Source organism: Oncorhynchus nerka, linkage group LG3 (genome assembly GCF_034236695.1).
Source record: "Oncorhynchus nerka isolate Pitt River linkage group LG3, Oner_Uvic_2.0, whole genome shotgun sequence".
In the NCBI taxonomy this organism is placed as follows: Eukaryota; Metazoa; Chordata; class Actinopteri; order Salmoniformes; family Salmonidae; genus Oncorhynchus; species Oncorhynchus nerka.
The window spans coordinates 45,759,533-45,787,176 of record NC_088398.1 but is presented as its reverse complement, the minus strand read 5'-3'; the positions used below and the strand labels follow the sequence as shown (position 1 = coordinate 45,787,176).

Sequence of the window (27,644 nt, the reverse complement as noted above, 5' to 3'; positions counted from 1 at the left end):
CTGTTTTGTCCGAGTTTAATAGTAGAAAGTTTGCAGCCATCCACTTCCTTATGTCTGAAACACATGCTTCTAGCGAGGGCAATTTTGGGGCTTCACCATGTTTCATTGAAATGTACAGCTGTGTGTCATCCGCATAGCAGTGAAAGTTTACATTATGTTTTATCCCCAAGAGGTAAAATATATAGTGAAAACAATAGTGGTCCTAAAACAGAACCTTGAGGAACACCGAAATGTACAGTTGATTTGTCAGAGGACAAACCATTCACAGAGACAAACTGATATCTTTCCGACAGATAAGATCTAAACCAGGCCAGAACATGTCCGTGTAGACCAATTTGGGTTTCCAATCTCTCCAAAAGAATGTGGTGATCGATGGTATCAAAAGCAGCACTAAGGTCTAGGAGCACGAGGACAGATGCAGAGCCTCGGTCCGTTGCCATTAAAATGTCATTTACCACCTTCACAAGTGCCGTCTCAGTGCTATGATGGGGTCTAAAACCAGACTGAAGCATTTCGTATACATTGTTTGTCTTCAGGAAGGCAGTGAGTTGCTGCGCAACAGCCTTCTCTAAAATTTTTGAGAGGAATGGAAGATTCGACATTTAGCTCATTACTTTCCCACCACTCTCTCAATGTGTTCTGCCCAGGTCAGCCTAGTGTTAAAGTACACCCTAAGAGTGAGCTTCCTCTTTGGTTCAGGGTCCTTGACGTCACACATGGCCCTTTAGTAGATTCAGAAGTGCCTGTTTCCTTAGTCTATATACTTTTTAAGCATTTATTTAATCAAAACAAGCACATAAAGAGTGTTGGGCCAGTAGCCGAAATGTCGCTAGTTCGAATCCCAAGTCGACAAGGTAAAAAATCAGTCGACGTGCCGTTGAGCAAAGCAGTTAAACCTTATGCTCCAGGGTTGCTGTTGAAAATGGTAGACACTGGCTTTCACCCCATTCTGAGGTTGTCTCAGGGAGACTAAAGTATGCAAAAAACACATTTCACAAAAACAAAACAAAAACTTTGAGCCATTTATTCTCTTTTTATTGCAATTTGTCACAAAACACAGTATTCAAAACATCTGACTAGAGGAATGAATGAAGAGCCAGTGATGAGACTTACATTATTATTTTTTTCAAAGCATGTTTTAGGTAGGCATAGTACTAAATAGGCCTTTTCACACTGCATTGTTCTTAGCCCCAGGCTAGACTGGCCCTGGGCTAGCTTAGTCGGTGTTCAAATAAACATTTGTTAACCCTGAGCTAAGGTGCAGTGTGAAAGCACCTAATGCTTCTCATTGATCACTATTCCACAGCAATTACCCTTTGAATAGCTTCCATATTAAATTAAGTCTGTTAGGCCTACAGACAGCATTCATCAAGAAGATCACTTTCCAAAGTCGGCATTTTGGGGGTTTGTATTATGATTATTATGTCAGGTGGCATCTCAACCTTCAAGACACACATAACAAATACCATTACTGAGTGCCTTCCTTCTTACTCAGGAATGCTCAAATAAAATTAGCGAAACAATAAACTGCATTTTACTGCTTCTTTCGAACTCCAGTTGTCCCAGCTGCATGCTACTGAAGTATCACCCAGTACAGTATTTGCATATATGAAATGGCTTTGACAGGGGCCACTGTATTGGATAAACAGAGGTTTGGTGGGAATCAGTTAAATATCTCAAACTCATAACTGACATAACTGTCTTAGAAATATTCATAAAGGTGCTATTCTTTTCTAATTTGGGAATTAAGAGGCATTGCATAAACTTTGTACCTGTTTGACTTGTGTAGAAATGACATATCTTTTTTTAATAATCAAGTGCAAAGAATGAGTCCCAATTACAATATTATTCACATAATACCTGTAGCTACTTTTAAGTCTGTGCAGCACTAGAAAATCAGCAGTACCATTTACCCTAACTTATTATACTGAAAAGTAACTTGGGATAAAAAAAATGTAAAAAGACTTTGGCCAATGCATATCTGTTTTTTTTTATACAGATAATGACAAAAATAAATATACAGTGTGCTAAAGTATTTAAATATATACAAAACATACAGAATGTTCCAGTCAATTCATTGCAGGGATTATACAACACAGCAGAAAGATTATCTACAGCTAAACATTGGAGATTGAAACTCAATTCATCATGTCATCAAAAACTGTATCAGTGGCAGATAATGGATTTCAAAGTCCCAATTTCCTTTTTCTACCCAAATGTAAGACGCGATGCTTCTAATTTCCTCAGATGCGACCCAGGATAGATTTTCATCTGAGAGTCCTTGGGGAGAATAGAAAACGTTTCTTTTGTAGTTTGCTTCCCAAATGCAGTCATTGGATGTTTAGAAAAATAGGAGATTATTGTATCTGACCGTATCCAACAGTCAAGTGTCTCATGAGTAGCTCTCGTTCTCATTCCAGCTTGTCATCCACTGCTTTTTCTCAAAGGAATCCAGCTTGGCTTTTCCGTCCTTAAACTGACAAGCCCCCTTCTTAATCCGTACGGCATGGTATCTTGGAACGCTGTCATCATGTTTTGAGCGTTTGAAAAATCCACACTGGCAAGAGAAAATATACAGCGGGGCAAAAAAGTATTTAGTCAGCCACCAATTGTGCAAGTTCTCCCACTTAAAAATATGAGAGAGGCCTGTAATTTTCATCATAGGTACACTTCAACTATGACAGACAAAATTAGATTTTTTTCTCTCCAGAAAATCACATTGTAGGATTTTTAATGAATTTATTTGAAAATTATGGTGGAAAATAAATATTTGGTCAATAACAAAAGTTTATCTCAATACTTTGTTATATACCCTTTGTTGGCAATGACAGGTCAAACGTTTTCTGTAAGTCTTCACATGGTTTTCACACACTGTTGCTGGTATTTTGGCCCATTCCTCCATGCAGATCTCCTTTAGAGCAGTGATGTTTTGGGGCTGTTGCTGGGCAACACGGACTTTCAACTCCCTCCAAAGATTTTCTATGGGGTTGAGATCTGGAGACTGGCTAGGCCACTCCAGGACCTTGAAATGCTTCTTATGAAGCCACTCCTCCGTTGCCCGGGCGGTGTGTTTAGGATCATTGTCATGCTGAAAGACCCAGCCACGTTTCCTCTTCAATGCCCTTGCTGATGGAAGGTTTTCACTCAAAATCTCACGATACATGGCCCCATTCATTCTTTCCTTTACACGGATTAGTCGTCCTGCTCCCTTTGCAGAAAAACAGCCCCAAAGCATGATGATTCCACCCCCATGCTTCACAGTAGGTATGGTGTTCTTTGGAATCAACTCAGCATTCTTTGTCCTCCAAACACGACGAGTTGAGTTTTTACCAAAAAGTTATATTTTGGTTTCATCTGACCATATGACATTCTCCCAATCGTCTTCTGGATCATCCAAATGCTCTCTAGCAAACTTCAGACGGGCCTGGACATGTACTGGCTTAAGCAGGATTTGAGTCCCTGGCGGCGTAGTGTGTTACTGATGGTAGGCTTTGTTACTTTGGTCCCAGCTCTCTGCAGGTCATTCACTAGGTCCCCCCGTGTGGTTCTGGGATTTTTGCTCACCGTTCTTGTGATCATTTTGACCCCACGGGGTGAGATCTTGCGTGGAGCCCCAGATCGAGGGAGATTATCAGTGGTCTTGTAATGTCTTCCATTTCCTAATAATTGCTCCCACAGTTGATTTCTTCAAACCAAGCTGCTTACCTATTGCAGATTCAGTCTTCCCAGCCTGGTGCAGGTCTACAATTTTGTTTCTGGTGTCCTTTGACAGCTCTTTGGTCTTGGCCATAGTGGAGTTTGGAGTGTGACTGTTTGAGGTTGTGGACAGGTGTCTTTTATACTGATAACAAGTTCAAACAGGTGCCATTAATACAGGTAATGAGTGGAGGACAGAGGAGCCTCTTAAAGAAGACGTTACAGGTCTGTGAGAGCCAGAGATATTGCATGTTTGTAGGTGACCAAATACTTATTTTCCACCATAATTTGCAAATTAATTAATTAAAAATCCTACAATGTGATTTTCTGGATTTTTTTTCTCATTTTGTCTGTCACAGTTGAAGTCCTCAGGCCTCTCTCATCTTTTTTAAGTGGGAGAACTTGCACAATTGGTGGCTGACTAAATACTTTTTTGCCCCACTGTACATTATTATAAATGAGACTTGTATCAACCTGCACATATAAATACAACACTTAGAAAATATAATGCTCAGGCAAATCAGAGGCAATGCATAGAGAGTGATTTGTGAGAAAGCATGCTTCCCTTGGAAAGAGTAATATTCAAAATAGCATTTCCAAACAGCCAGGCGGCAAAGCAGAAACCTAGAAAAAGAAAGAAGCTGGGATAAAAAGTTTAATAGGTTTGAAAATGAAGGGAAATCGAATATCTGCTCATTCGGGGGAAAAAAACTTTAAATGCTGACCAAATTCAAACACACAGATACTGTATCTGAATAGTGCATACTCTTTGCACATATTCAAATTAGATCGATTCCAATGACCAGATATAGTACACTCCCATACGTATTTATTTGGACAGTGAAGCTAAAACTTTTAATTTGGTGTCACACTCCATCATTATGGTTTTGAGATCAAATGTTTTATATGAGGTGACAGTACAGATCTTCCCCTTTCTTTTAGGGTGTTTTCATTCATATCTGTTTTACAGTTTAGAAATAAAATCCCTTTATGTATCTAGTCCCCCCATTTGAAGGTATCATAAGTATTTTGACAAATTCACTTATCGTGTATTCAATTTAGTCAAAAGTTTTAGTGAGAAAGTTACAGAGGCATAAATATCTTGCATTTTTTTTTGGGGGGTATGATATTTATGCCTCTGTAACTTTCTCACCAAATTGTTTTGGGGGCATGATCTTTGTGCATCTGTAACTTTCTCACTCATCATTATTCACGATTCATTCATGATTATCCGTAATCATGGTGGCGTTCAAATTAATGTAGAAGTGTTCAGAAACATATTCTATTCTTATTGACAATAAATGTGACTCCAAAATGATATAATACATTATTTACCATTCGTTTCTATTGGGCACAACATAATCCGAAACACTACCAAAACAAACTGCAAATGCATCCAACAAGTTTGTAGAGTCACAAGCTTGGTGTAGTCATTGCGTGCTAGGAATATGGGACCAAATACTAAACTTTTGACTACTTAATATATAATAAGCGAATTTGTCCAATACTTATGACACCTTCAAATGGGGGGGACTAGATACATAAAGTGCATTCACTTAGGGAGTATGGGAGTGTGTCCATTCAAATATTTTCACACGAGACGTTCGGAAGTAGCTTCGGAAGTAAGCATTTCCTTTAAAGCCAAAGTGAGTTAGTCTTTGTTAAGCCCACACTCCATGCTGACTGCAATGTCCATTTTACCCCAGGTCTGAGTGCAGAGATCAGGCACTATGCCTCAGTAGTGAGTTCCTCTTTGTCAGAGGGCTGAACATGGATCTGTGCCTTGTGATACGCTGTATCATACTGTGGGGCTCTCTTGAAGAAACCACACTTAAGGAGAGCAAGGGTGATGAGAATCAATATGAGAATGGAAATATACTGTAACACCGCAAGTGTGAATAAAATCAATTTTATCAGAAAGATACGTTCTAATCACTGTATGTTATGATTACCACCTGAATGAATAATGATTCACTGTTACATGCGTCTACTAATAGCAGAGTACAACACAGTGAATATATTAGTAAATGTGTTGCAGCTAGACTGTCCTTACCTTCCAGAGTAGAAACACTAGCAACGCCAACATCAGAATACCAGCCAGGACAGCCACGAGGATGATCCACCATGGGACTCCACCAAACTGGGCTACTGCCTTCTCCGGAAACACTGTGACTCTCACCTGCATGGGCACAAGAAGAAACCGTATGTTTATTTTGATTTGTTACATAGAAACTCTTAGTTGTATTGATCAGTGAAGGAGTCATTGTGTGAGTGGACTGTGCAACTCACCTGAGTCTCAGCATTCCTGAGAACCATATTCTTTGCAGGAGCATCAAGGCTGATGGAAGCTTTCACAATTATATCAAGATAGTTCAAAGACGCGTAATTCTGTTTCAAAATAAAGGTTTTCAATGTTAGAGAATGTCCGAATCAATCGTATCGGCTATTTAGGACTATTTTGAAAAGCAAATAGCAACAGACATGTTGTTTCTCACCTCAAGGAAGGTAGCATTCCACAGACGGGACCTTAGAGAAATCACTGCACTACTGTCCAAGCCCAGTAGAGGGCACTTGATCACCACACATCTAGAGTCATAGCCATTGCCACACATCTGAGAGGAAAATACTTTTTGTCAGACAACCTAGCTGTAATTATTGATCAAATATATTTTTTTAAATGCAAATGAAAGTGTGTTTACCAAAATCTTGTGCTTTCTTTGGTCTGATACCAAAGAGATTTTGCCTCCAGATGTTTTGCCTCCAGCTTCACGCTTTTTCCTAGATGTGCTAGACTCCTAAAAAAACAAACATCAGAAGTTAGTATTTCAAACTAGAATTTCATTAAGTGTTTTAAAACCTCATTTCTGGACATTTTTTGCTTCTACAAAAATGCATAGAGTACAGTGAAACTGCATTAGGAAAGTATTACCTGAATGTGTTTGAGAGAGTTGATCTCAGTTTCTGGGGAGCAGAGGACCTCTTCCAGGCCAGTGATGCTGATCTTAACCAGATATAACAGCCACTTCCCATCCACATTCTCTTTGGGCCACTGAATGTTCAACGAGGCTGTGCCAAAGGACTTCAACGGCTTACCCAAATTGATTATCTGGAGGTATTACCATTTTCAACATCACAGTCCTCAGATCAGTCCTCATCACAGTCCTCTAACCTCAGATCAAGATATATTGAGAAACTCAGTGAGATAAGCAGATAACGATAATTACCCTAAATTCATAATCAATCAAACTGCCGATCTCCTCTTCTGTCTTGATGGCGCTCTCTCCTTGCACATCGCCCCCAAAATACACCTGGGAAGGTCTCGCAACTCTGTTGATAAACAAACCACATGTTAGAGGACCACATTGCTCACAATAGCTTTCAAAACTAATTGATGCAGTAGTCAAAAAGTGCCAATGTTTGAATACTTACCCTGCAACAGAAAGTAACATCTCAATCACTACTTTTGCCCTTGCTTTCAGACTGCCTGTTCTTTCCTGTGTACTGGTCCTGAAAGAAGAGAAATGACACAAAAAAGTGTTTTACAAGGCCACCAAGTCAGTCATCAGTCACGTTTGTGCGAAAACTATAGTGCTACTTACGTTTGAAGCTCAAGGTCAATGTCGATTTCTGTGGTATTGAGAGAGATACCAGCAGTGCTCAAGATTATGTAGAAAGTAACCTGGAAACACGTTGCATCCAAATATGAAATAACCTTCACCATGAGTGAGCCACACAATGACAGAATAAGAAAAATACTGTAAAGAAAACTACTTCATAGCCTACCTCTGAATCTCTTTTGAATGGATTCCCCAGTTCACACTCTGTCTGGGAGCCATTCTGATTGGCTAAACAAAGCACCGGTTTATCCCTCTGGAGAACAAGAGCCCATTACAATGTTGTTACTTGACTGATAGCAAATCTATGCTGAAATAATCCAGTGTCCCTCCACTTACCGTAGTTTTCTGAGAGCGAAAGCCGGAGAATGAGAGAGCATTAGGGAACATCCCCACCAGCTTAGCCTCATGCGCATCATCCCCATTTCTGTTCTTCACTGTCACCTCCAGAGCTATGTCCTTCTGATCACTGAGGGAGATCACTGGTAGCCCATTCTGCCTGGATAAAAACAAAAACAAAACATTGCCTTATACCTCTTCCTCAGATTCATGGTTTTCTTTTTCCAAATCTTAGCATGAACATCCCAGAATGTATATACACTAAGAATGTTTGTTCATACTCACATCTGTAATGGAGGGAATACCTCTTGGTTGGGCTCTTTGGAGCAGAATCTGTACTCCAGTTGTAAATTACTCTGGCAAATATTATCATTTCCACATCCTTCCTTTAAGAAGTTAACCTGTAGTGAAGCACAATACATAAAAAAGCGTATTTTTAATGCAACTGACAGTAAGTCCATTCTAAACTTTACTGAATTCCATTCGCCCTGAGACATTCAATGGCATCGGGAAGTATATGCAACAATGGGGACATGGAGATCCTCTCTCAGCTCTGAAGCAGTATGATTACCTCAGTGATGACCTTGCTTGGCTGGGAGTTGTCAAGAATAGGCACAAGCTGGGGGAGAGCGTTCTGCCTCTTCTGACGCTTGGTACCCTGGATTCCCACTGACACCTCAATGGGAATACCACGCAGCTTGTCCCTAATGTTATCCTACAGACAGAGAACACAACCATGATGAGTACACCGTCTCCCTCGCCACATTCTAGGTGTTATTCTAAAATCTCAAGAGGGTTTAGACGAAGACCAAATACTGTACCTGCAGTCTGATTTTTGTCTTGGTACACGCTCTTTTGTTTTGTCCCCTGAGGTCCAGAAATCCGGTGGACTGGAAGTCCTGGTCGGTGCGAGACTTGTTCAGAAACAGGACCCTAGAGATCAGCCCTTGCTTCCTGCGATCTGCTTCAGCCTCAAATGCATAGCGGATAGCTGTAAGGAAACATTCCAGAACAACATAAGTAAGTGGATGGCTGCAAACTTTCTACTTTTAAACTCAGACAAAACAGAGATGCTTGTTCTAGATCCCAAGAAACAAAGAGATCTTCTGTTGAATCTGACAATTAATCTTAATGGTTGTACAGTCTTCTCAAATAAAACTGTGAAGGACCTCGGCGTTACTCTGGACCCTGATCTCTCTTTTGAAGAACATATCGAGACCATTCCAAGGACAGCTTTTTTCCATCTACGTAACATTGCAAAAATCAGAAACTTTCTGTCCAAAAATGATGCAGAAAAATTAACCCATGCTTTTGTCACTTCTAGGTTAGACTACTGCAATGCTCTACTTTCCGGCTACCCGGATAAAGCACTAAATAAACTTCAGTTAGTGCTAAATACGGCTGCTAGAATCCGGACTAGAACCAAAAAATTTGATCGTATTACTCCAGTGCTAGCCTCTCTACACTGGCTTCCTGTCAAAGCAAGAGCTGATTTCAAGGTCTTACTGCTAACCTACAAAGCATTACATGGGCTTGCTCCTACCTATCTCTCTGATTTGGTCCTGCCGTACATACCTACACGTACGCTACGGTCACAAGACGCAGGCCTCCTAATTGTCCCTAGAATTTCTAAGCAAACAGCTGAAGGCAGGGCTTTCTCCTATAGAGCTCCATTTTTATGGAACGGTCTGCCTACCCATGTCAGAGACGCAAACTCGGTCTCAACCTTTAAGTCTTTACTGAAGACTCATCTCTTCAGTGGGTCATATGATTGAGTGTAGTCTGGCCCAGGAGTGGGAAGGTGAACGGAAAGGCTCTGGAGCAACGAACCGCCCTTGCTGTCTCTGCCTGGCCGATTCCCCTCTTTCCACTGGGATTCTCTGCCTCTACCCTGTTACGGGGGCTGAGTCACTGGCTTACTGGGGCTCTCTCATGCCGTCCCTGTGGGGGGGTGCGTCACCTGGGTGGGTTGATTCACTGATGTGGTCATCCTGTCTGGGTTGGCGCCCCCCTTGGGTTGTGCCATGGCGGAGATCTTTGTGGGCTATACTCAGCCTTGTCTCAGGATGGTAAGTTGGTGGTTGAAGATATCCCTCTAGTGGTGTGGGGGCTGTGCTTTGGCAAAGTGGGTGGGGTTATATCCTTCCTGTTTGGCCCTGTCCGGGGGTGTCCTCGGATGGGGCCACAGTGTCTCCTGACCCCTCCTGTCTCAGCCTCCAGTATTTATGCTGCAGTAGTTTATGTGTCGGGGGGCTAGGATCAGTTTGTTAAATCTGGAGTACTTCTCCTGTCCTATTCGGTGTCCTGTGTGAATCTAAGTGTGCGTTCTCTAATTCTCTCCTTCTCTCTTTCTTTCTCTCTCTCGGAGGACCTGAGCCCTAGGACCATGCCCCAGGACTACCTGACATGATGACTCCTTGCTGTCCCCAGTCTACCTGGCCGTGCTGCTGCTCCAGTTTCAACTGTTCTGCCTTATTATTATTCGACCATGCTGGTCATTTATAAACATTTGAACATCTTGGCCATGTTCTGTTATAATCTCCACCCGGCACAGCCAGAAGAGGACTGGCCACCCCACATAGCCTGGTTCCTCTCTAGGTTTCATCCTAGGTTTTGGCCTTTCTAGAGAGTTTTTCCTAGCCACCGTGCTTCTACACCTGCATTGCTTGCTGTTTGGGGTTTTAGGCTGGGTTTCTGTACAGCACTTTGAGATATCAGCTGATGTACGAAGGGCTATATAAATAAATTTGATTTGATTTGAACAGTATGTATTATGTAAGGACAAATGGATTCAGTAATTTCGGGACTACGACAAATGATCCCAATTGGGGTGGGGTTACTGGAGAGAGAGAAGCTTTGCTTACTTAGTTTTGGGCTGTAGGATGCAGGGTTTGCTTTATAGGTGAAGCATGCTTCCACGGTCAAGCTATAGACAACAAATGGATGTCATTCAATTGAATTAGCAAACAAATGTACAGAAGTATAAAGATGTCAGACATATTTTCAAACATGAGTAGTCATCAAATCCCATCAACACCTTACCAGATACTGTTGCCACAGGTTTTCTTTGTGAAGTCAATTTCCTTCGGAGTAATTTTGACATCCTTCTTGATACTAATAATTGGCCTTGCCCTAAACAAAAAAAATTCTTATGTGTTATCTTGAAATGAATTTGTGAGGTCAAAACTAGACTGCTATATAGATAGCCTAACAAGATCATCACCTGTAAACGAGTACTGTATCTGAGAGTGACCCAATGGCTATATCAGGATAGGAATTCTTATCTAAGTCCATGTTCCCAGCCAGAGAATATCCAAATAATCTGATGTTGTTGGGCTTTCCCTCAAGGATCTGAAATGACAAATGAAAATAGGATGCAGCAGAGATGTCATTTCACTATGTCAACAAGGACATTCAGAACCAATAAAATACTGCAAAACCCACCTGTGCAGGCATGGTGTTGATTCCATTAGCAGAACCATGGTAAATGTACACTTTTCCTGCACCAGCGTCAGCGTAGGGCGCTCCAACAGCAATGTCTGTAAAAGAGAAGCCGTTTAGCTATGTGATTTGGTGGAAAAAGCACAGAAAAGGCCAGAAACAAGAACAGATGCCAGGTTCCCACCTTGATAGGAGTCCTGATTGATGTCACCGATGTTCTCCACTGCCAGCCCAAACATTGAGTCTTTGGTTCCATTGAGGCGGATTGGGGTGATCTTGGCCCACTTTCCTGCCTGGTTGATGTAGACATAAACAGCTCCTCCAATGTCTCCCTCTTTCATGAAGAACTGAGGGGCTCCCACAACAATATCCTGCCACCTGGGATGCAAAAAAAACACACAAAAAATGGAATCATAACTTACAATATCCATGTAGGTTTGATTACATAATGTATGGATAAGCCACAACTGGAAAAGTAGAAGTGAACTTGTGTGACATACCCATCTCCATTCAGGTCGACCACAGCTACATCATATCCAAAAGACGATGCCAGTCCAGGCCCTTCTAGAATGTACTCTGGGGAGAGTCTTGCTGACGCTTCATTCTCTTTTCGCAACAGGACCACAGCCCCACAGTGATTGGCTCGTGGTGCTCCAGACACAATAGTTAGACCATGCCCCTTGGTGATGCTAAAGCCAGAATCAAGGGAAAATCCTGCAACATAAAATAACAGGAATCAAGGTATATCTCTTACACGGCCTATAATACAGATCATGCATATTTCATGGATAAATGAGTGAATTTGGGAAGTAAAGAAAAACACAACTAAATATACTAGTCATGTTATCTTGACGCAACCTAGAAAACATATGTTGATGCACACATAATTATACCAGTAATAATAACTGCAGTGCATTCAAGCATTATGTTAAAATAATGACATGCTAAATATTCACACTATAAACCATTCACTAGTTAGCCATCATGGAGATGGAATGGTTCATGTTTTAGGCACCTCGAAGGTCACAAACCTAAGTAAGTATTGGTCGTCACATCTAGAGTTCTCTCAAAGCTGACCTGCAGAGAAGGCGACTTATACACAAACTGATCAGGGTTGGCAGCAGACAAACTGGTCATGAACAGGATACCTAAGCACACAAAACACATGATTCCCACAATCAAGGTTCAGACCTACTGTACCCACCTAGGTAGCTGTTAGCAGGCACAGGCACCAGGTCAGGATCCAAGCGGTTCTCATCTCCAACTTCATAAGGTCCGTCATCATAAAATCCCTTTTCCAACAAAGTGTTGTTCTTTTGCTCTACACGTACAATGCCTAGAGTGGTTGAGAGTGAGGGGTGAAGATGTCAATGGAATGCTGCTGGCTTAAATATGACCCTCAACAAAACAATAATGACACAAGCTAAATGTAACTGGGTGAATTTATTCTACAAGTGAAATAAAAATTCAATTAAAGCACAGTATGGAAATGTCAAATGAAGAATGCTGCAATGCCTTTCTTTACCTCTAGAGGGCAATGTAAGTCACAATTACTACATGGTTCATTCAGCTGACATTCAAATCAAAACATTGAACACCCATTTTCAAAGTAAATAGGTTTGGCAACTACAACTTAAGTTCTTGCCTTATGAACAGACTCCTACCTTTCCAGTTGTAGGCGCCAGGCGCTCCAAACACCACGTAATGGTAGTCCTTGGTGAACGTGGCAGCCAGACCCTGCTGGCATGAGCCAAACCTCTCATGGCCTCTGGCACGTCCCTCACAGAACTTCCAGTTCCCTCCGTCTTCATCAGAGGACGTATCAATAGTGAGGTCCTGACTCAGGACGTAGCAGCGGCCTGTGATGTCACGGGACTCCTGAGCAGTGTCCACAAACAGACGTCTCTGGTAGCGATGAGCACAGGTCTGCAATGACAAGACAGTGGAATCAGGTTAATCTGGAGGCGAGAGAAACGCACACCTGTTTAGGCGAGATGCTGGCTAGCGGAGTAGAACACTTGAAAAAGAAAAAGAGAGCCGCACACTCTAGGAGCTCCGATGCAATAATTGAACAACCTAAATAACCAACGTTTTGACAGACAAGCTGTCTTCATCAGGGTATAATGAAATCAGGTTAACATCCACCAAGTAAGACAGATCCTCAGCTAATGAATACTGCAGATCTAATGCGAAGTTCCACATGTGAGATATACAAAGCAAAATGAACCTGGTCAGGAAACCAACCAGTATATCCTCGGACACTGACTTACCACAATCTTCCCCCCGGGGCCCTGGCTGTTAACTGTCACCCCCATCCACTGGTTCTCCTTGTTCTCAACTCTCACATCCTCTGTGGAAATTCATCAGAAGGAATCAGGATGTTATTTTTTATTCTTGCTTTAGAATCATTTATTACAATTACAGTATATTGTGAATAATAAAGCATCGTGTTAATTCATATGTTGTGTAGGAGAGAGAAACAGATATGAGTAACACCTCACCTTCATTGTCAAAATCGATGCGATCACAGTCATCGGATTCTGTGGTGATGTCACAACTGTACAGGCCTCCGGTTATGTTGGCTCTCTGGTTGGCCAGAGCTTTGGCTCTTGGTGCTCCAATCAACAGTCTGTAAGAAAAATCCAATGACTGTATCTTTAAGATATGTATGGTCTGTAGATTAATGTACTGTGACAATAGCAGATGTCAGAGATGTTTGGTAATCCTATACTGCAGCTGTTCTATTCAATAATTCATACTGACCATTTTTAGACATAGGATTAGATGCAGTCAATTTAGTACCCAGGACTGCACTGAATAACAGAAACCATGTCAAACTGGCAAACACATGTCCATTACTGTGTGCCTATACAAATTGCCAGACAAACGTCCAGCATTCATAATACTGTCTCAAGCGTTTTAAAATAATTGGGAACATGCCCTTTGAGACACAAATACAAACAATTTGTATATCAACTGGCTGTCAGTCCTCAAAATAATTATTTTGGTGGCTAGGAACAAAAAAAAAGAGATTCTCATGATCTATTTAGTCGGAGGTTTACATACACCTTAGCCAAATACATTTAAAGTCAGTTTTTCACAATTCCTGACATTTAATCATTGTAAAAAATTCCTTGTCTTAGGTCAGTTAAGATCACCACTTTATTTTAAGGATGTGAAATGTCAGAATAATAGTAGAGAGAATGATTTATTTCAGCTTGTATTTCTTTCATCATATTCCCAGTGGGTCAGAAGTTTACATACACTCAATTAGTATTTGGTAGCAGTGCCTTTAAATTGTTTAACTTGGGTCAAACGTTTTGGGTAGCCTTCCACAAGTGTCCCACAATAAGTTTGGTGAATTGTGGCCCATTCCTCCTGACAGAGCTGGTGTAATTGAGTCAGGTTTGTAGGCCTCCTTGCTTGCACATGCTTTTTCAGTTCTGCCCACAAATTTTCTATAGGATTGAGGTCAGGGCTTTGTGATGGCAACTCAAATACCTTGACTGTTGTCCTTAAGCCATTTTGACACAACTTTGGAAGTATGCTTGGGGTCATTGTCCATTTGAAAGACCCATTTGCGACCAAGCTTTAACTTCCTGACTGATGTCTTGACATGTTGCCTCAATACATTCACATAATTTCCCTGCCTCGTGATGCCATCTATTTTGTGAAGTGCACTAGTCCCTCCTGCAGCAAAGCACCCCACAACATGATGCTGCCACCTCCGTGCTACACGGTTGGGATGGTATTCTTCGGCTTGAAAGCATCCCCCTTTTTCCTCCAAACATAACGATGGTCATTATGGCCAAACAGTTCTATTTTTGTTTCATCAGACCAGAAGACATTTATCCAAAAAGTACGATCTTTGCCCCCATATGCAGTTGCAAACCGTTGTCTGGCTTTTTTATGGCGGTTTTGGAGCAGTGGCTTCTTCCTTGCTGAGCGGCCTTTCAGGTTATGTCGATATAGGACTCGTTTCACTGTGGATTTAGATGCTTTTGTACCTGTTTCCACCAGTATCTTCACAAGGTCCTTTGCTGTTGTTCTGGGATTGATTTGCACTTTTCACACCAAAGTACGTTCCTCTCTAGGAGACAGAACGCGTCTCCTTTCTGAGCGGTATGACGGCTGTGTGGTCCCATGGTATTTATACTTGTGTACTATTGTTTGTACAGATGAACGTCGTACCTTCAGTCGTTTGGAAATTGCTCCCAAGGATGAACCAGACTTGTGGAGGTCTACAATTTTTTTTATGAGGACTTGACTGATTTCTTTTGATTTCTCCACAATGTCAAGCAAAGAGGCGCTGAGTTTGAAGGTATGCCTTGAAATTCATCCACAGGTACACACCTCCAATTGACTCAAATGATGTCAATTAGCCTATCAGAAGCTTCTAAAGCCCTGACATCATTTTTTGGCATTTTCCAAGCTGTTTAAAGGCACAGTCAACTTAGTGTATGTAAACTTCTGACCCACTGGAATTGTGATACAGTGAATTATAAGTGAAATAATCTGTCTGTAAACAATTGTTGGTCAAATTACTTGGGTCATGCACAAAGTAGATGTCCTAACCGACTTGCCAAAACTATGGTTTGTTAACAAGAAATTTGTGGAGTGGTTGAAAAACAAGTTTCAATGACTCCAACCTAAGTGTATGTAAACTTCAACTGTATGTAGTAGAGTAGACTATTGTGCAATACAATGAGCAATAGGCAGAGCAACAATCTAATTTGCAACATATTCAATAATGTGATTGTCCTGTACAACATTAGCTCACTGACAACAACTTATCCAAATCATCCCCCAGCCCCTCAGAGAATCCTAACAACCGCCGGGGGACAATAGGCCTGTGTGAATACGTTAAAGGCTTGAATAATTTGTAGAGCCATTTACATTTGTATTTACTTATTTAACTGGGCAAGTCAGTTAAGAACAAATTCGGCCTACACCGGCCAAACCCTAACCACGCTGGGCCAATTGTGCGCCGCCCTGTGGGCCTCCCAATCACGGCCGGTTGTGATACAGCCTGGAATCAAACCAGGGTGTGTGTAGTTATGAGATTCAGTGCCTTAGACTGCTGCCCACTCAGGAGCCCATATATTTATGCACAATGCTTTATAAGACCTGTGACTGAATGAGATATTGGAATGAAACATTTCAAGTAATATCTTAGCAGGGCTTTTAGGAATTGGCTGTACTTGCACTTCACTAAATGAAAAAAGTGTTCCTGTTAGACTAACACTATAGAGGGAAACACACAGGCAGCTTGCGCATTGTTGAACAACCACAGTGAGAGAAACCCCTCAGCAGGACCACTCTGGGTCACATTTTCCAGCCTGGACAGTGAGTGAGAGCCACAGCCCATACCGGGGAGCACTGAGAAAAACGTGAGCAGAAGCATTAATATGAGAACGGCTCACTCTGGGAGAAAATATTGCATAGGCCTATTGCATATTAACTAGAGGAAGTCGTTTTGTAATGCAATTAGGGAAATGTATTACAGTCCATACAGTACAAGTCCTCTGTTCAACTGCTTAGGGACCGATCTAGTGGAGAACACATTTGGGTGATCGTGGACCACAGTGTGAATCCAATGGAAACATTGTAAGAATTTCCTCAAAGGGGGTCAGGGAATCCTCTTCACCCTCTTCCTCCACTCCACATGATTCCACAGGCTCTTCCGTAAACCCCCTATTGATTCATTGGATAGAGTCATAGACCTCCAATTAACAAACAAGAACTCCCAAGAGGAAGCCTGTTGGGAAAGAGGAAGATAGAAGCCCAAATTCTGTCCCCTCCCTTCTATCAACAGCCAGTGAAATGCAAATAAGAGCTTAGTCAATACAAAGATCGTAACTACAATTTCACAGTGCAGCTGAGCTTCAGTGTTAGGCACAGTTAGAATGTATATAGTTGAGGGCTTTCAGAATCACAATTTATTTATTGTAATGTTACTCTTGCACATCACACTTTCACCTAACCCTGGAGAAAACAACCCCATACACCTGTAGAAAAAAAGGTTCCAAAAGGTTTCTGCGGCTATCCACATAGGATAAGTCTTTTTGGTTCCGGGTAGAACCAAAAGGGTTCTATATGGAACCAAAAAGGGTTCTTCGAAAGGTTCTCCTATGGGGACAAGCGAAGAACCATTTTTGATTCTAGATATAACCTTTTTTTCCCCAGAGTGTAGAGCTATATTAGGTGGGAAACAACACATCAATGCAGAGATAGTAACACAGAGATAGTAACACAGAGATAGGGATTTGTATCTGCAAGAAAAGGTTTTCAGCATGGCTCCTCAGTGATAGTTGTAGAATTCGGCAAATCACTGAAGAGTAATATTGACATTAACATGCAACACTTCAGCCTTTGCATCCAAAGTCTGGTGCACACATGTAAACAAGCTGCTAATTTCTGATGACTTATGGACAAGCACCTTATCCACCCTGTCATATTGACTACTAAACAGCTTCTGATGTAGATAAACTCATTCGGAATGACTAAGCAATTTGAACCAAAAAGTCAAAACTGCTACTTGGAGCTTCTGAAACTTTCTTCCCTCTGGTCTTCATAGATCTCAATGCCCTATAGAAGTAATGGGAACACTGTGATGTGATATAAGCTACCGCTAAGCTACCTTCTTCGTAGCGAACTGCCAACAAGTTACATTTGCGGGAAATGAGACATTTTCGGACACATAAAAAAAAAAAACATTGCAAATCTACTGCCCCTGTTTCCCTAAAACAGAAAACATCCAGGTTATAGTATCAAGTCAGCATAACTACCACAGGTAAATAAAAGCATACATGGGAAGCCATATCCCTATCCCCGTCAAGAAGTCTAAAAGACAATAAGGAAGAGCAAAGAAAGCCAAAACAGAGACCATGTCAAAGCATGGCAGATCAACCATCAGAATGGTTGGTTACAGACTAACAGGAAATGAATAGTGGTGACCAAATTATGGGTGCATCCTTTGTTCACATGTGTGACGCTGCCCCCACCACCACGCACTCACAGTCCCCAGGACCCCTGCAGCTGTTCTAACTGTGTCCGTTTACCCACACCAACACTTGGCACTGGCCTGGAGTTGGCTTGTTATATCAGCCAGGCCATTACAAGAATTAGGCGTGCTGGATTTAAGCAGAGATCCTGCTCAGTGAAAGCTCAGATAGGAACAAAACCCCTGTTAGATGTGGTGCAAAGAGTTCATATACATACTGCTGTACAGTGTGATCCAAGAAAAGCCACAATTTCTAGTTGGTTTTGAGTGTCTTGTCTGAGAGAAAACTGCTGCAAGCGGTCTATTGGGTTACATGTGCACAGATGGCCTGGCATGTACAATTCAATGGCCTTTTCTCTGGTTTCACTGTGGAGATATCCTAACCAAATCATCGACGTACATAGCTATTCACAGAGGTATCCAATTCATTGTTTTGAAAAGGATGCATTAACATGTTCAATATATACACTACCTTTCAAAAGTTTGGGGTCACTTAGAAATGTCCTTGTTTTTTAAAGAAAAGCACCTTTATTGTCCATTAAAATAACATCAAATCGATCAGAAATACAGTGTAGACATTGTTAATGTTGTAAATGACTATTGTAGCTGTAAAACGGCAGATTCTTTATGGAATATCTACATAAGCGTATAGAGGCCCATTATCAGCAACCATCACTCCTGTGTTCCAATGGCACGTTGTGTTAGCTAATCTAAGTTTATCATTTTAAAAGGCTAATTGATCACTAGAAAACCATTTTGCAATTATGTTAGCACAGCTGAAAACTGTTCTGCTGATTAAATAAGCAATAAAACTGGCCTTCTTTAGACTAGTTGAGTATCTGGAGCATCAGCATTTGTGGGTTCGATTACAGGCTCAAAATGTCTAGAAACAAAGCACTTTCTTCTGAAACTCGTCAGTCTATTCTTGTTCGGAGAAATGAAGGCTATTCCATGCGAGAAATTGCCAAGAAACTGAAGATCTCGTACAACGCTGTGTACTACTCCCTTCACAGATCAGTGCAAACTCGCTCTAACCAGAATAGAAAGAGGAGTGGGAGGCCCCGGTGCACAACTGAGAAAGAGGACAAGTACATTAGAGTGTCTAGTTTGAGAAACAGACGCCTCTCAAGTCCTCAATTGGCAACTTCATTAAATAGTACCCGCAAAACACCAGTCTCAACTAGAAGTCGACCGATTACTTAGCATTGGCCGATTTATTAGGGCCGATCTCAAGTTTTCATAACAATCTGTAAATCGACCTTTTTGGACGCCGATTATGGCCGATAACATTGCAATCCACGAGGAAACTGCGTAGCAGGCTGACCACCTGTTGCACGAGTGCAACGTCAAAAGGACCTTGTGGCTGCAAGGAGCCACGGTAAGTTGCTAGCTAGCATTAACCTTATCTTGTAAAAAAACATCAATCTTCACATAATCACTAGTTAACTACACATTGTTGATGATATTACTAGGTTAACTAGCTTGTCCTGAGTTGCATATAATCAATGTGGTGCCTGTTAATTTATCATCGAATCACAGCCTACTTCAACTTCGCCAAACGGGTGATGATTTAACAAAAGCGCATTCCCGAAAAAAGCACAATCTTTGCACAAATGTACCTAACCATGAACATCAATGCCTTTCTTAAAATCAATACACAATATTTTTAAACCTGCATATTTAGTTAAAAGAAATTCATGTTAGCAGGCAATATTAACTAGGTAAATTGCGTCACTTCTCTTGCTTTCACTGCAACATTTTGGGCCGCCTGGCTCGTTTCAAAATAATTTGCCAGAAGTTTACATAATTATAACATGACATTGAAGCTTGTGCAATGTAACAGCAATATTTAGACTTAGGGTTGCCACCCGTTCAATAAAATATGGAACGGTTCCGTATTCCACTGAAAGAATAAACGTTTTGTTTTAGAAATTATAGTTTCCGGATTTGACCATATTAATGACCTAAGGCTCGCATTTCTGTGTTTATTATATTATAATTAAGTCTATGATTTGATATTTGATAAAGCAGTCTGACTGAGAAGCGGTAGGTAGCAGCAGGCACGTAGGCATTCATTCAAACAGCACTTTACTGTGTATGCCAGCAGCTCTTAGCAATGCTTGATGCACAGCGCTCTTCATGCCAATCAACTCCCGAGATTAGGCTGGCAATACTAAAGTGCCTATAAGAAATCCAATAGTCAAAGATATATGAAATACGGGCCTCCTGGGTGGCGCAGTGGTCTAGGGCACTGCATCGCAGCGCTAGCTGTGCTACCAGAGACTCTGGTTTCGCGCCCAGGCTCTGTCGCAGCCGGCCGTGACCGGGAGGTCCGTGAGGCGACACACAATTGGCCTAGGGAGGATTTGGCCGGTATGGATATCCTTGTCTCATCGCGCACCAGCGACTCCTGTGGCGGGCCGGGCACAGTGCGTGCTAACCAAGGTCGCCAGGTGCACAGTGTTTCCTCTGACACATGCACGCTGTGTTAAGAAACAATGTGGCTTGGTTGGGTTGCGTTTCGGAGGACGCATGGCTTTCGACCTTCGTCTCTCCTGAGCCCGTACGGGAGTCGTAGCGATGAGACAATATAGTAACTACTAACAATTGGATACCACGAAAAAGGGGGCAAAAATTCAACAACAACAAAAAAAGATATATGAAATACAAATGGTATAGAGAAATAGTCTACTCGTCAAAATTCCTATAATAACTTCAACCTAAAACTTCTTAACTGGGAATATTGAACCACCAGCATTCATATGTTCTCATGTTCTGAGCAAGGAGCTTAAACGTTAGCTTTTTTACATGGCACATATTGCACGTTTACTTTCTTCTCCAACACTGTGTTTTTGCATTATTTAAACTAAATTGAACATGTTTCATTATTTATTTGAGACTAAATAGATTTTATTTATGTATTATATTAAGTTAAAATAAAAGTGTTCATTGTTCATTCATTATTGTTGTAATTGTCATTATTACAAATATATATATAAAAACCGTCTGATTAATCGATATCGGCTTTTTTTGGTCCTCCAATAATCGGTATTGGTATTGGCATTGAAAAATCATAATCGTTCGACCTCTATTCTCAACATCAACAGTGAAGACTTGACTCCGGGATGCTGGCCTTCTAGGCAGAGTTGCAAAGAAAAAGCCATATCTCAGACTGGCCAATAAAAATAAAATATTAAGATGGGCAAAAGAGCACAGACACTGGACAGAGGAACTCTGCCTAGAAGGCCAGCATCCCGGAGTTGCTTCTTCACTGTTGACGTTAAGACTGGTGTTTTGCGGGGACTATTTAATGAAGTTGCCAGTTGAGGACTGGACAGTTAAAGAGATCTTCAGTTTCTTGGCAATTTCTCGTATGGAATAGCATTCATTTCTCAGAACAAGAATAGACTGACGAGTTTCAGTTTCCGTCTTCTGCCTACAAGTGCTCCCTCCTCTCCAGCGCTGCCAGTCTCCCTCCTCTCAAGCGCTGCCAGAGTCTCCCTCCTCTCCAGCGCTGCCAGAGTCTCCCGTCTGTCCTGAGCTGCCAGAGTCTCCCGTCTGTCCTGAGCTGCCTGAGTCGCCTGTCTGTCCTGAGCTGCCAGTCTGTCCTGAGCCGCCAGAGCCGCCAGTCTGTCCTGAGCCGCCAGTCTGTCCTGAGCCGCCAGAGCCGCCAGTCTATCCTGAGCCGCCAGTCTGTCCTAAGCCGCCAGAGCCGCCGGTCTGTCCTGAGCCGCCAGAGCCGCCGGTCTATCCTGAGCCGTCAGTCAGCCAGGAGCTGCCAGTCAGCCAGGAGCTGCCAGAGCCGTCAGTCAGCCAGGAGCTGCCAGAGCCGTCAGTCAGCCAGGAGCTGCCAGAGCTGCCTGTCACGCCGGCGATGCCAGAATCGCCCTTCACTCCGGAGCTGCCGGAGTCTCCCGCCTGTCCGGCACTGCCGGAGTCTCCCGCCTGTCCGGCGCTGCTGGAATCTCCCGCCTGTCCGGCACTGCCGGAATCTCCCGTCCATTCGGGACCCATGGCTAGGGTCCCCAGTCGGAGGTCGGCGGCGAGGGTCGCCGCTCGTAAGAGGCCATGGGGCGGTTGAGGAGGCGGGCAAAAACTGTGGGAAGTGTGGTCCACGTCCCGCGCCAGAGCCACCACCGCGGACAGACACCCACCCAGACCCTCCCCTATAGGTTTAGGTTTTGCGGCCGGAGTCCGCACCTTTGGGGGGAGGTACTGTCACGTTCTGACCTCAGTTCCTTTGTTTTGTCTTTTGTTTTAGTATGGTCAGGGCGTGAGTTGGGTGGGTTGTCTATTTTAGTTTTTCTATGATTTTCTATTTCTGTGTTTGGCCTGATATGGTTCTCAATCAGAGGCAGCTGTCAATCGTTGTCCCTGATTGAGAACCATATTTAGGTAGCCTGTTTTTCTTTGTGTTTTGTGGGTGGTTATTTTCAGTCGTTGTGTGTCTGCACCAGATAGAACTGTTTCGGTTGTCACTTTGTTGTTATCTATTTTTGAAGTGTTCAGTTTCTTATTACAAAGATGAACACTAACCACACTGCGCTTTGGTCCTCTCCTTCTTCCACCTCTGAATGCCGTTACACATCTAGTCTAAAGAAGGCCAGTTTTATTGTTTCTTTAATCAGCACAACAGTTTTCAGCTGTGCTAACATAATTGCAAAAGGGTTTTCTAATGATCAATTAGCCTTTAAAATGATACACTTGGATTAGCTAACACAACGTGCCATTGGAACACAGAAGTGATGGTTGCTGATAATGGGCCCCTGTACGCCTATGTAGATATTCCATTAAAAAACAGCCGGTTCCAGCTACAATAGTCATTTACAACATTAACAATGTTGTATTTGAACCAGGGTGTCTGTAGTGACGCCCTTTGCACTGAAATGCAGTGCCTTAGACCTCTGCGCCACTTGGGAGCCCTAATATCTTCCATTTCTTGCCCTAACCATTTCTTCCTAGGTTTTGGCCTTTCTAGGGAGTTTTTCCTAGCCACCGTGCTTTTACACCTGCATTGTTTGCTGTTTGGGGTTTTAGGCTGGGTTTCTGTACAGCACTTTGAGATATCAGCTGATGTACAAAGGGCTATATAAATAAATTTGATTTGATTTGATTTGATTTAATATACAGTGTCAAATGGAAAAGGGTAGATCTCTACTTATCACTTCCACTCCACAGGAAACTACATAATTAGAAGGAAGGAAAATACTTTAGTGTATCACACTTAAAACGAGGTTGTGCTTTCAATGCAACCATTGGGGAGTTGCAGTGCACAGAGACATTGGCAATAAGACCCTGAAGGGCTTGAGGTTGTTTTGAGTTCAAATCAGTTTAACACAATCGGTGCTAGACACCGAAGGTTATCTAACTAGAGAGGAAGGGTAAGTGAGTTAATCACTTTGGTTGAGTTGAGTTCAGACAGTGAGGATATTAGTCTGTTATATAGACACACCCGCTGCTCCAATAAGTATGGCCAGCTCATCATAATAGACTATATGCTCCTTTTAAAAAAGTGTTCCAAGCCCCAATGTACTAAAAAGGAAGTGGTCACTCAGTACAAGCAATAGCCAATAAATGAGTTGCAAACATTATTAATTAATTCATGTTCCCAAATAAATGTTGCTGATAATTTGGCCAGATTTGCATTTCCATTACCGCGACTGACTGAATATCAGATGCTCTAGGTGGGGGAAAATATAAATAGAGTCAATTGTCGATTGGTTTCACAAATATTTGCGTTGACATTTGGTTTTCTGTGCTGTGTAAAGACATAGCGGGTTAATGAGCATCACAGCTGTTAGCCAGGGCTACACATTAACTATCTTTGTGATCAACTGTGCTTTCACTTGGTTTGTTCATTATCTAAGGTCACGTGAGGATTTAAATTTGAGATCACAGCCAGTTCTTGACTTGGGCAGGAGCTCACCAGAGCTGAGTACCGGTATCTCAAATGTTCTACTGCTTGAGCTCCTGTTCCTAGAATATTACATCAAAAGTATTGTGGAGCTCCTGCACCTAAAGACAAACTGTACCGGCACCCAAAATGAGTACCGGCACCTATTTCAATTCAAGTAAAGCACTGATAACAGACCAAATGTTTACAAGACACTGTGTTTCCCTTCTGGTCTCAATGACCTAAAACGGATAGGCCTACACATTGTTTTTATGATACTATCTTCTTTGTAACAACCAACCAAGGACAAGAACCGAACAGGGAGGGAAAACTGTCATAAAGGCAAATGGTTCATTTTCCACACGTCTTCTTAGCCTTCATTTGAGTTCTGTAGAAGACAGGGACAGACTTACTAGAATGTTTGTCATTCTCCTAACATTGACTTGACTTTTTGTTTGAATTGTTATTCTTCCGAAATGACATTGCTTCGTAAATCTGATCCCAATGTGTGTGGCTTTTCAAAGCACCAAGACTTGAGCTCTTCTATCGTTGTTAATAAATCAGTGGCTCTCTCTCTCTACCCAACCAAGGAACTCTAGCTTCCCTTTGAAATTGACTGGGACACAGCCAACTGCCAGGCTCCTGAGAAATACCAAGCTTCTGTTTGTCCAACAAATACCATGAAATTCACTATATATTTTAGAGACTGCTGCTTTGGGCCATCAGCAGGCTTCTCTTGAACTTATTTCTTGGACAAGCAGAGAGATACACACACTTGTAAAACATTAACATACAAGTAGGACATTCAACTTTTTTTAACTAGTCATTTACAGCAGCCATTACGGTGAAAATGTGCTTTGAAAATAGCATTAAAAAACATTTTAAAAGTTGTGTTGTTCATCTGTTTCCACTCCCTATCCATTTATGGGCACAAAGGCATGATTTTGTCTAAGATGAGCATTTTAACTGTCTTATTCTAACCTTTATTCAAAGCACTTAACCTCACGCGTGTTCCCTTTCAAATGACACTATGGTTATGCTTAACTGCATCCTCCTACTGTATATGCTAATTATAATAATTTAACTGTGGGTCCATATTGCTTAACCTAAAAATCTCTGGTGTTGTAGGTGATAAACATGTAGTAAATGTGTTAATAGTGATACCAAGAACTGCCGTACCTGAAGAGGTTCACGTTGCATTCCTCAAAGCAGGATCTAAGTGAGGATCTAAGCAAAAGAAGGGCAATCTGAGTGATCTAAGGAATCCTGGCCAAAATGTTGTTATCAGTGCATTGCAGACTGGGCCTTTGCATCTCTAATGTACTGCAGCAAGTGCCCTCTGGCTGCCACCAAATGTGTGCTTGCTTGTTGGAGCTCAGCTAAGCTCACCCTGGCTACAGTATGTGTGTGGATATGACATGCAGCAGAGCCCATCCCCCTGCTCTGTTCTTCTGGTGGGTAGCTGGAACACACACCTGTGAGGCATGGTTTTGTCCCGCACTGGATCATTGCACTCACCCCTAACTTTCCTGGCACCTCAGGGTTTGCTAAATGAAATGAATCACAGGTTACACACGGATGGTGGCCATCCTATCTATCATTACCATTACTAATCATTATTGAATGTCAGGTATGTCAAAATATTTTGCTCTTTCGGTAATAAAGCATTGCTGACCATAGTTAAAATACATATTTATTTGATAAAGTTAGACTTCATGGATTGTTCTTTATCTAAATATATTCAATGTTCATGGCTGCAATGTTTTTAAATGGTGCACAGTGCACTGCACACACACCGTGTGTTCTGTCTGGGCCACTGCCCTTAGCACCCTGTTCTAAACCAATAATTCACCCCGACTCATGCCACACTCATCCACTCTCCGTTGGGACAATTACATCAGGTCACCAATCATTCCTCTTTTCAGAGGAATGAATCTAAACTATCAGAGAATGGATTACAGATGAATAGATAAAACCATGGTTGCACCACTGCAGATGCCTGAGTTGCTATTTAGTAGAATGACAACCATTTGTTATAAACTCGGGTTTATATATAATATAAAGGTCAAATAAATAACCATGTTATGAACTCATTAAATAAGTGCACAAGAATGGAGTTGCTGGCAGATCTATTTGTAAGAATTAAAAAACAGCAGAAGTAATGCTGTTGGTTACTTGACACCAAAATTCTTCTAAAATGATAACAATGATAATATACTTTTCAATAAACATATGGGTGTGCAATACAGTGTCCCATACTATGAAAAAAACGTATGATATCCCGTGTGTATTCACTTTTTAATGTCCTTACATATTTCCTATTCATATTCAGAGGTCCCCATCTCAACCTCTCATTTGGGGGATAGAGTCACTTTCTTTTGAACAAATGTCATTAACATGCATGATTTCTCCAGTGACAAAGCTCGTTACCTCTGGTTTTCCATTGTTAATTTGTAGCAAGGACCCTGTCAAAGGGCATTCTGAAACACACAATGACTGGACCCACGCACTACTGAATATAAATACTCATTGTGCTTCTAGCCTATTAACACGCATTCAACACGTAGGTCTCCAAAACATAGAGTAAAATGTTTAAATTTTTAACTTTAAAATATTTAAAAACCATGTACGAATAGAAATAGTTAATTTGTCTCCATAACGAAACAATTGTGGAACGTTGCGTTAATAGGAAATCGTTTTAAATGCACAATATTCTCCTCCCTTGACAAGAAAACGGTCCAACCGGAATTTGGTCAATGGACCTGCTACCATACATCAAGTGATGAACGCTCCAACTAACGTTACTGTAAAATGGAGACCGGAGACGCACAATAATTAGCCTAACCTACCCACACGAAGTGTATGCCTAATAAATGTTACATAACTAATTCAACAACAATATCAACAACAACAAAAAACTAAACTTACATTCTCTTATCTGAAGGAATAAGTTGCCGGTGCATGGCTAGAGAGAATCCAAATAAACTGCCCGGTTCCCCGTCTTTCCTCAGGACATTCAAGGTATCCAGGTTGAAGGCTGATATGGGAGTCCATTCTAGCAAACAAAAAAGTGCCACATGAATTGGAAAATATCTTATTGGGAGAACCATTGCGCTAGGAGCAAATGGTACCACTATAGTCCAATGTTGTGCCGCTGTCTCCACGTTCCACTACACCTCGCTCAGGATTCTCTGCTGAATGGTTCTGTTGTTTTCCCGGGGTTATGGATAAAGTTCGTGTAGTACAGCGCCCCTCCTTCCTCTGTTTGGTTGTCACTAGTTAACACATCGACAAAGTCTAAATTGGCTATGGTAATCATTCTTGAAAACAAACAAAAAACAGCTTTTTGCTTTTAATTTAAGGTTAGAGTTAGGTTTAGAATTAGCAGTGTGGTTACGATTAAAAGTTAAGGTTAGGGTTATGTTTAAATCACATTTTAAGAAGAGAAATTGCAGAAATAAACGGGGTTTAGCCATTTGTGGCTGTGTTGACTAGTGACACTCCTCTGCTGCCCTCCGCCTTTTACTTACGTCACCTTGCAAATCCCCACAACAGTTTTCTGGGTTTTGATTTTATTTAGATTTGCCCTGCAATGGCCATTCAGTAGTCGTCATTCATTCCAGTTTCCATTTAAGGTTTATTAGGGTGTAACTTACCG

At 41.7% G+C, this 27,644-nt stretch overlaps 1 protein-coding gene across 2 annotated transcripts; it reads right to left on the bottom strand.

The window, feature by feature from the left end:
* Nucleotides 1-1,013: 1,013 nt before the first annotated feature.
* On the bottom strand, nt 1,014-27,351 carry itga6a (integrin, alpha 6a). 2 transcript variants are annotated; one of them, XM_029633699.2, is made up of 26 exons: nt 26,915-27,351; nt 13,592-13,719; nt 13,361-13,440; nt 12,755-13,016; nt 12,295-12,426; nt 11,591-11,804; nt 11,275-11,468; nt 11,094-11,188; nt 10,873-11,000; nt 10,692-10,781; nt 10,514-10,575; nt 8,471-8,640; nt 8,221-8,364; nt 7,935-8,050; nt 7,650-7,809; nt 7,480-7,566; nt 7,296-7,375; nt 7,126-7,203; nt 6,921-7,023; nt 6,626-6,802; nt 6,396-6,491; nt 6,192-6,308; nt 5,986-6,084; nt 5,750-5,875; nt 5,398-5,526; nt 2,470-2,557 (listed from the first exon to the last, which is right to left on the bottom strand). In XM_029633699.2, the coding sequence occupies exons 1-25, from the start codon at nt 27,094-27,096 to the stop codon at nt 5,425-5,427; spliced, it is 3,222 nt and encodes a 1,073-aa protein (XP_029489559.2). In that variant the 5' UTR covers nt 27,097-27,351; the 3' UTR covers nt 2,470-2,557; nt 5,398-5,424. The 2 variants fall into 2 exon arrangements, with proteins under 2 accessions (XP_029489552.2, XP_029489559.2); XM_029633692.2 differs by lacking the exon at nt 5,398-5,526 and having other exon boundaries at nt 1,014-2,557; nt 26,915-27,321.
* Between the last annotated feature and the right edge of the window lie 293 nt (nt 27,352-27,644).